This window comes from Haemaphysalis longicornis, unplaced genomic scaffold (genome assembly GCF_048455015.1).
Source record: "Haemaphysalis longicornis isolate Haplotype H1 unplaced genomic scaffold, Haemaphysalis longicornis Haplotype H1 scaffold_13, whole genome shotgun sequence".
NCBI lineage: Eukaryota > Metazoa > Arthropoda > Arachnida > Ixodida > Ixodidae > Haemaphysalis > Haemaphysalis longicornis.
This window is the reverse complement of record NW_027526233.1, coordinates 57,412-66,258: the sequence shown is the minus strand read 5'-3', so window position 1 is coordinate 66,258 and position 8,847 is coordinate 57,412. Positions and strand designations below refer to the sequence as shown.

Genomic DNA, 8,847 nt, shown 5'->3' with positions numbered 1-8,847 from the left:
GGACCTTACACCTTAGGTGAGACAAACTTCGTCTGCTGGCGGACTTTTCTTAATTTTTACGGTAACAATAAATAAACGCGGGAATACCTCTCCTATCTCATCGCCAATCGGGCTTTTCCGTTATGCCCGTGAGGTTACGCCGGAGTTTTGTGAGTAGACGGAACCACGGGATTTTCTTTTCGCCTAGCTGCGCCTGCGCGGGCGGAAGGGCGAGCTAAGGGCGAGGAGGCGCGGACATGGCGAACGCAGGCCCGCGGAACTAATCCCCCTACTATGGTGGCATACCCCTACCGCGACCGGTCCCGGTAAACCCGGAAGCAACGCACATGACGGAACGGACGGACTGCTAGAACTCTCTATTGTCACCAGATAATCTAGTGACACTACGTCTAGCTATACAAAGCTTGGCTTCAAGAATATTACGAGTATGGGCCTCGTGCGCTTGTATGGTGGCGCCACTGATGTGATGTCTTCAGCGCCATCTTGCGGGCAACGGAGGCATAATTTCTGAAGTCCGTGAGCAAACGACGTCCGGAGGATAGTATTCCGCGCAGTACGATTATTAGAAGAGAAAGAAGAAATGACCGCTATTCTGTTGCCGTGCGATACGAACAGCCAAACGGTACTTTATTAAATAGAATATGGTTCGCAAAGGCAACAGGAAAGCGATGCATCACACAAAAAACAGTTTTATACAAGTGCGCCGCGGGATTGTCTCCGGGCAGCGCGCGGTCACGCTGTCATTTCGCAACGGCTTCCACTGAACACCAGAAGCGCCGCCCAAATAAAAGATAAAAATAAAAAGACGGAAGCCCGCGATGTTACCAAGAGAACGAGAGGAGTGCAGGAGTGTGCGTCTGTGTGTGCATCGCCTCCCGGAAGCGATAATGTATGTGTGAGGGAGGGGTGATCGCTCCGCCAGTGGAAAATTTTTTGTTGGGCCCCCGGCCCCCGAAGAGCATGAAATAACAGCATAACGTCCCAACGACGCCAGCAACGGCTTGGAGTTGGTTGCTGTGGTCGCTTTGGTGGACTTGATTTATTGAGCCTTAGATCAGAACGGCTGGGTTAGAACTGCTGGCATAACCAAGCAGTTGGCGGACAGCTTATTCTGAGGAGAAGACCGACTACGCGACTTCATGGTGCTTGAAGAAGCGAATTTCTCCCGTGTATACGCTCCACTGTGCCTTGTACATGTCAGGAAGTGATTTGATGTGTTGTGTGTGCGAAATAGCGGCGAAAGGTTTGTGTGTATATTGCGACACCAAGGATAAGCGGCTTCAAGAGCCCGAAGATTCAGGTTTGTAGAGGCAGGTATTTGAAAATGCCAACTGCTTGAGTAAACTCTACCTCAAACTGCTGAAACTACGATGAGTTCGTTGGATGGGCTCATAAAAATATCGCTATGCTTTTTGAAGTGCTTTCATAGGTTTGTAAATGCGTACTTAATATACGAATAATTTTGGACGTAGATGCGCGAGACGAGGCTTTCATGAAAGCCTCTGGACGTTTATTTACCTTGTTTATCGCTCGACATAGACAAGGGCACAGATATGGTAGATCGCACAACAATTCCTCTCGCATTCGGAGTGCCCTTGATGAAATAAGACGATTTTGAATAATGGAGATTGTTTCAAAGCCGACAGAGTTGTATGTAATGTTTTTGCGTGGCTATGCTGGCATGACTACATGCCAGCGTGAATAGTTGTGCTGGTGCAAGTTATTTTTGTCAGCAAAAATATTTTGCGCAACAAGCCCCACCTGAACTCGTTTTTCAAACGCAAACTACAAGTTGTACATGTTTGAGATATTTGAGAGTCCTTTCAATAAAAGTGTAGATGTGAGTCTCCGAATTGTGGCTGGTTTGTGTCCATCGATCTGTTTACGGTTGTGTCGCAGCGTAGCGTGAATATTTACGTTTCTGTTTTCATTATAAAGCTTCATATTTTGCTGGTATGACTACATACTATTCAAGCATGCATATCCGTGAGTTATTCCATGTATTTTCTGATGCGTGCACAAATGCGTGCACACCAAAGGCTGTTTGAGAAGCTACAAAAATATGCACTGGATACACGGCATTTTTTTTTTTTTTTTGCAGCGGTCTTGCGCCAAGTAGCGTGCACATACGCAAATGCATTTATGGATCTGTCCTTTTTATTTCTTTCCGGGTACTATGTGCTTCGTGAACGTCGGCGTCGCAGGCAGCTGATCCGTGCAATGTCGTCTGCTTTTATTGGAGAAGGGGCGCTTTCTAAATTATTTCGGCTTGTATTCCCGCACAACTCGTCAGCGTAATATTTCTATTATTATAACAATTGTGAATTTAAAAAAAACGTGGTAATTGTTGTATACCTTTTTTACGGTTGTTGTTTACATTAAGCCGCGTAGCGAACTACTGTATATGTTTATTTTGTTCTTCAGAAAAAATTCCGCCGCCGCTCCCAGGTAGCGCCACATGTTTATTTGAAACTGCAGTGCACGAGGCCCATACCGGTTTGAAAATGTCTCTGTGGAAAAGAACCGAAACCGGAACAGCCGGGGAAAAGGAGAAAAATTCCGCCGCGAGGCGGCGGCCGCGTCGTTGTTTTTGCAAGCGGACGGACGGAGGTCGGGAAGGGACGCGCTAACGTGCTTGCCGAGTGCATTGCAATGGTAGCGCTAGCCGCGCGCAGCGCTTGCCATCCCTCGTGCATGGTGCCCTCGGGCGAAGGTTAGGGCGTCCGACCTCTGCACGCTGTCCGGAATGTCCGAGCTGGCCGAAGACGACCCGCTCTACTACTGCCAGTTCTGCGGCGGCGTGTCCGAGCTCCGGCGGTGCGGGGGATGCCAGGGGGTCTTCTACTGCTCGCGGGAGCACCAGCGCATGCACTGGCCAGCGCACAAGCACGTCTGCCGACGGGCCCAACAACAGCACGTGCTACAACAACCTCAGGTACATACTACGGCCGCCCATAACACCGCACCGCACGTTGCCCGAGGATCCGCGCGCAAAGCACGAGGTCAGTGGACGGGTCACTGCGGCCGAAGCCGCTATCGCCGGCTTTGGGAGCGTAACCGATCCACGGTCAGTCGCATCCCTCAGGGGCACGCTTGACGCGCATCGCCGCGATCTTGAACGCTCGAGCTTGGCGATAAAAGGGTTAACGCGGAGCGCGCTACACTTCGCTGCATCCCGGGTCGTTTCGTGCGCTTGGGAATCGACCGTTGACAGGGTTTTCCGTATTTCAAGTGCACGGAGAAGCTTCGTTATCGAGTAGGACAGCCTGTCCCATCGTAAGTTTTCAGGCTGATGATTTTGCCCCCGGTTGCCAAGTGTTTTTTAAGACCCGGCACCGTCGTGGGACATCATCACGACGATCCTGCAGAGTTGCCGAGTGGTCCGTGACGCGAAGGAAAAGGCGTGGTGACTGCAGTGTTTACACGGCTTCTAGCGGGTGCCGATCTTCCGCGTGGTTGCGATTTATTGGGAGTGGGACGGGGTCAGGGTACGTCGAGACTGCGTTCGTGTCGTTCCCGTTTTGTTTTCCGTCACCACCCTCGGTTCTTACGCGCGCGTTAGTAGCGCAGTCGTCTGCTATGAGTTAGGGTAAAAAACAAAGACAACAAGCTATTAATGGAGGAGAATGACGGGAAAAGTTTCTGTCATATGGTTACCGCTCACATAGAACGACGGTTACTGTCGCGCGGAATGCGTGCCATTTATTGATTTCACAGATTGGCGGAAGTATGATGTCACAGTTTGGTGATGTAATAATCAAGCTTGTCTAATTCGAGCAGATGACCTGTAGTGGTGGAATACTGAACAATGAAATATTTTTGATGAGATTTTTCTGGTAGAATTTTTGGTGCGCAAATTTCTCCTGTTGAATATTCCATCGGCTCTCAATGAACTCCGCTCTGTGCTGCTTGAACATAGCCAAGGATTTGTGCTGCTGCTCGTACGCTTAGTTCTAAACCACCAAAAACGAAAGCAAGGGGTTTTATCCCATAGAGAATAAAACAAGAGTTTTAGCTTATGTAGAGGCTTACATTTGGAGACCACTGGAAACCTATTTCAAAGATATTTATTCTTCTGCTTACAGCAAAGCTATGCTCTTCTTCAGCCAGGTATTTTGTTTGGCTCTGTTTGACACCGTTTGCAGTGTGTTGCTCACAGCACAGTGAGGGAGAAGTGGATAAGCCGAATTCATGTCGACTGCGGACAGGACTTGAGAGAAAGTAATTCCGTCGAATGGGTGGGCGATATTTATGCGCTTTAAATTGGTCAGAAATTCTGGGCAGGAATGGGTGGAAAGCCCCGAGAGAAGGCTTGGGCTGGGCTTTCGCACCACACTTTGGTGCCGTATGGCCAGGTATTGGAAGTTTTAATTATGAGAATGTTACTAAGAACTGTTTAAGAGTTGGTATCCTTCCTTGTTCAAAAAAATGTTGCCTTTTGGGCAAACCATGCCACTTAAGAGATTGCCGTTAAGCACTGTCAACCCGCCACAGAGGCTAAAGCGTTGTGCTGTTAAGCACAATGCGGTAATGAAAAAAAAAAAAAAAAAAAGAAGCCCTGTGTGTGAGGCTTTGGCACAACTCTTGAATTTATGCAAAAGTGGGATTCTGCCACATGGGATAGTCACCAGGCAGCCAGGTGCTTCAGCATTGCTTCGCCAATTGGTAGAGCTTTGCTCATGACTGAAATAATGATGACTGGTGGGGTATTGTGTTATTAATTCTGGGGTCTGCAAGCAGCAAGTGAAACCGCATGACCTAGCTCGGAAAGTGAAAACCAGTCGTCTAACTTGTTCAGTAGGCTATCTGGACGTTTAAATGAGGTACTTGGAGTAAAACAAGCATGGGGTATTTAACGAGGCAGTACAGATATTCAAGTCACTATAAGGTGCCTGCAACTACTCATCTCAGCTTGTAACACTTGGGTTCACAAGGAGACAAGGCCACGGTGGAAGAAAATGTTTAGGCTTGAACTTGTGCGTTTTTTTTTTCTTCTTTTACATTTAACAACTTCTTCTGCAGGGTTTGCTTACGGATTGTTCATCTTAAAGAAAAACACTAATATTTCTCATGTGAACACCAATATCTTCTTGCAGTTGCTTCAAAATTTCTTGCATGGCCGGTGTCAATGTGTCTCCCTAGGAGAGTCTCGTAGCAGCTTTTCACCGATAAAATCTGGAGTACCTCAAGGTTCGATGCTAAGCCCCCTGCTCTTTAATATTTTTGTTAATGATCTTTGTAATGCAGTTTCCACTCCACTATTTCAATACGCTGATGACACTGATAGTTTCCTCCGCTTCACACGTTCATCAGGCCATTGCATCGTTGCAGACTGCAGCAACTCATGCAGTGGATTGGTTTGCTGCTAATTTAATTACGGTTAATACTGTTAAAACGCAGCTTGTGTGTTTCCACAATCCGTTAAAAAATGTAGTGCTCAATGACCCGTTATTTTGCATATGTCTTCATGTTCTACTTGTGAAATATGTTCCATCTGTAAAATATCTCGGAGTAATTTTTGACAATGACCTGACATGGAACTCTCATCTAGCATACGTCTGTAAAAAGCTGCGCGCGCTTTCCTGTATTATGTACAACTTGCGTTACTTTATGCCGTTATCAGTGCGGAAGATTGTTTTGCATGCGCTGGGCTACAGTGTTCTTCGTTACGGCATTACAGTGTACGGTCACTGTGCAGCTCAATGGCAGCAGAGGCTGAATTCCATTCTAAGCTCACTACTAAAAAATGTAGCCTATAACCATGCCTCCCCGGAAGTGCGAATATTTTCACAAAGTTACAATTGCCCAATTTTAATATGCTGTTAATGAAAACAATAGTGTTAAAACATTTTTGGACGAGTGACTACAATACATTCCTACACGTAGCCTTCGACCAAGAGGTACCACGGGTACCACGGTGTCTTACAAGGTATGGTAAAAGAATGCGGCGCTACTATGTTCCGTTGTCCTTCAATAAATTGCCACCCAGTGTATTTGAAGTGAACAGTCGTTGTAAGCTGAAAAATCGCCTTCGTGCATTTTGCTGTGAAGTTGCCTAACTCTGCTTGCTGCTGATGCCCACCTCTGTTGGCTTGTTTGCTCAGTTTCCTTTCACTCTGTGGAAGAGTGTAGCTTGTAATAGTTTTACTGTTCACAATTTTGTATTCGAACTCAGGTTTATATTTGTATCATCTGGAATATCCGATTCTGTTACTTTTATGCTCGCCTATGTGCACGGATTTCCGCTGCCTGCCAGGCGCTGCCCTTTGGCAGGCAGGCCTGTGACTTTGTACAGTTTTCCTGTTCCGTGTAATAAAAGTATTATTATTATTATTATTAAATATCGTAGCATTTCTTTCTGAGGGCGGCTTAGAAGTGCAAATTGACTCAGTCGTATGAAGCGAAATCACGGCTTTGCTTTGCTTCGAGGACATGAGGGCGTGTGCCATGAAAGGCCGTATTTAATTTCCATGTTCCAATGAATTGGCATTTTGAAACTGCAACTGCAGCTGAAGTGGGCTTACGTACCCAGCACTTATGGGGCCAGGGTGGGACATGGCATAGTTTACAAGCAACTGCGTTCAAGCAAGAGTTACGACTGCATTGCACAGCAAAGGCTTCCATTTCTCCCAAACTTCCATTTCTGCTGCACGAGGGTCATCAACGGTTTCAGCCATGGTTTTATGTTGGCACGTGTCTGAATCTCCCTTGTTTCATCTTACAAAAAAGTGAATGCGACAGATATTTTTAATGAAGAGCTATCTGGTAACTTGACCTTACCTCATGATGTTTCTGTTTGGAACGAAAGAACTTAGTGTGCAGAAAATCTCCATGTGTAGGAGAACTAAGCGTTGCTGTTTCAATGTTTTCAGTTTTTCTCACTGGGGTTGATAAGTCGCAAGAAACGAGTGAATTTGCGTGATTTGAAATTCAGGGCAAGAAGAGGGAGCGACACGAGCACTTGCTATCAAGTGAAAACTCTACATAGCATGTAGTTTCCGCCTGAAGCTCCAACTAGCTGCTAACCTCTGCATTTTGTTTCAGCTAAATGCAGCTTAAAAATGTGACCCCAGGAAACAGGTGGCAGAAAACATGTCAACATGGCAGGTTTTGAACTATGAAGTGTTCAATTTTTGTGTATTATTTCGGGGACAGCCTGTTCATCTTCCATGGATGAACATGCCTTTAATTAAAACAGTGCACGATTTCTGCTTAGGTAGGTCTGTCTGCCGGCTGCCATTTATGCTGCTTTTTAAACATGTTGGTCAGCGTCAAAGTTGACGACCTTTTTAATGATCGTGAGCACAAAAATGCTAGTTTTGTTCATTTGAAAGACCAACTTTAAAGTTCCAACTACTAGGCAGGTAATAAATATCTTCTGAAGACCAAATGCAACCTAGGTGACCCAGAGTAAGCAGCCTTTGGCAACCCACTCGATGCCAGTTCAAAAATACATTTTTTAACCAAACAAAAGTAAGAAATATTGAGAAGCCTTTATATTTTGCACTACACAATGTCTAGAGTTACGAGTAGTGGGAATACTAAAACGCAGCTGACTGACACATGATTGTACAACACAGAAGAATACATTCCTGACTGGTTTGCTTGGTTGCTGAAACTTGACATCTTGTACCCACTCGTGAAGCCCGCACTCTGAGGTGCTGCTGAGGGCATTGAAAAAAACCTTTCACCATGTTGAATTAAATTCAAAGGTGTTTTTAATGCTGCTTGAATTTAACAAAAACTAATGTGAGCTTGTAAAGTGCAGCGGCTTGACCACGTTGAAGAGTGCACAGCCCCAGTTTGTGTGCGAGAAAAGCGGGGTGAAATCTGCCCTTGTTCCTTTTCTCCCTGTTTGGTGACAGCAGCAGTGCAGGTATGTGTAGAGGGCGAGGCATAGTGAATTTGCAAGAGGTGTTTTCACTGTAACCTGTACCTGAACGGAGAGCCAGCAATGATTTTAAGATTGGGATGGCGTTTCGTTTGCGTTGTGGATCCGTGTGGTTTCTGAGGCATCCCCCGAAAAGTGCCTGCTCATGTTTATTCATGGGAGCTTTACAAAACAAACTGCTGCTGCCGACCTTTGCAAATAGGGAAATAAAATAAAATTAAATAAAGCGTTTTGGAGCTGCAACTGGAATTCAGCCAATTCAGCTGAGCCGAGTGTGCATTGTGCACATCCGGGTAGGTACAGGTGACTGGCGTTGATTCGAGCTTGTTTAATTCCACTCAATTGTGCAAAATTTAGCGATGCTGCGAGGGTATTTTGACCTGATTTGAACTCGGTACTCTGCATCGTTTACTTCTGGCAGTTTGCCATGTGGGATGTCTTGCTTGGCCCCGGAATAGTGCAGCACAGTTTGCCTTGCTTGACGTAACCGAGATGTAAGGTTAGGCCCACTTGGATGACGCGTATCCTTGTGTCTTCGGGTGCTGTGCTGTCTCGCCCCAGTTGATGATGATGGGCCATCCTGATCCAGCTTTGCCTGGGGCTGCCTGTACGATTTTGGCAGGTTAGAATGATGCTGTCATGAAACGAACGAGTGTTGAGCAAGGAGACCTGCCCCAGCATGCCTCAGAGGGAATGCAAATCAAACATGCAGGGCTGTTACAAGTGGCAGACACCTTTCTGAAGGTTAAACGGAGCAGAGCGGGAGAACGAAATAAATTGAAAATAAAAACCCCGTCAGTGTACGTGGGGAGCAAAAAGGGAGTATGATTTGGCTGCATTGGAACATTTCCGCCTCGGGGGAGGAATTAAAAAGCCATCAGCATAGTATGGCTCGTCACACTTTTTGCAGTCTACAGGACTGAGCGATGAGTGGTGATGATAATGGTGCCGATTAG

General features: G+C 46.3%; 1 protein-coding gene across 4 annotated transcripts in view; it reads left to right on the top strand.

Moving 5' to 3' along the window:
- Window positions 1–2,571: 2,571 nt before the first annotated feature.
- LOC144164191 (egl nine homolog 1-like) overlaps window positions 2,572–8,847 on the top strand; it is a 59,802-nt gene continuing 53,526 nt past the window's right edge. Inside the window, exon 1 of one of the 4 annotated variants that reach the window (XM_077694699.1) lies at window positions 2,572–2,935. In XM_077694699.1, coding sequence (XP_077550825.1) covers window positions 2,747–2,935 — 189 coding nt within the window. In that variant the 5' untranslated portion in view covers window positions 2,572–2,746. Of the gene's footprint in view, window positions 3,003–8,847 lie in introns of all 4 variants that reach the window. The other 3 variants (XM_077694697.1, XM_077694700.1, XM_077694698.1) reach the window with 3 other exon arrangements.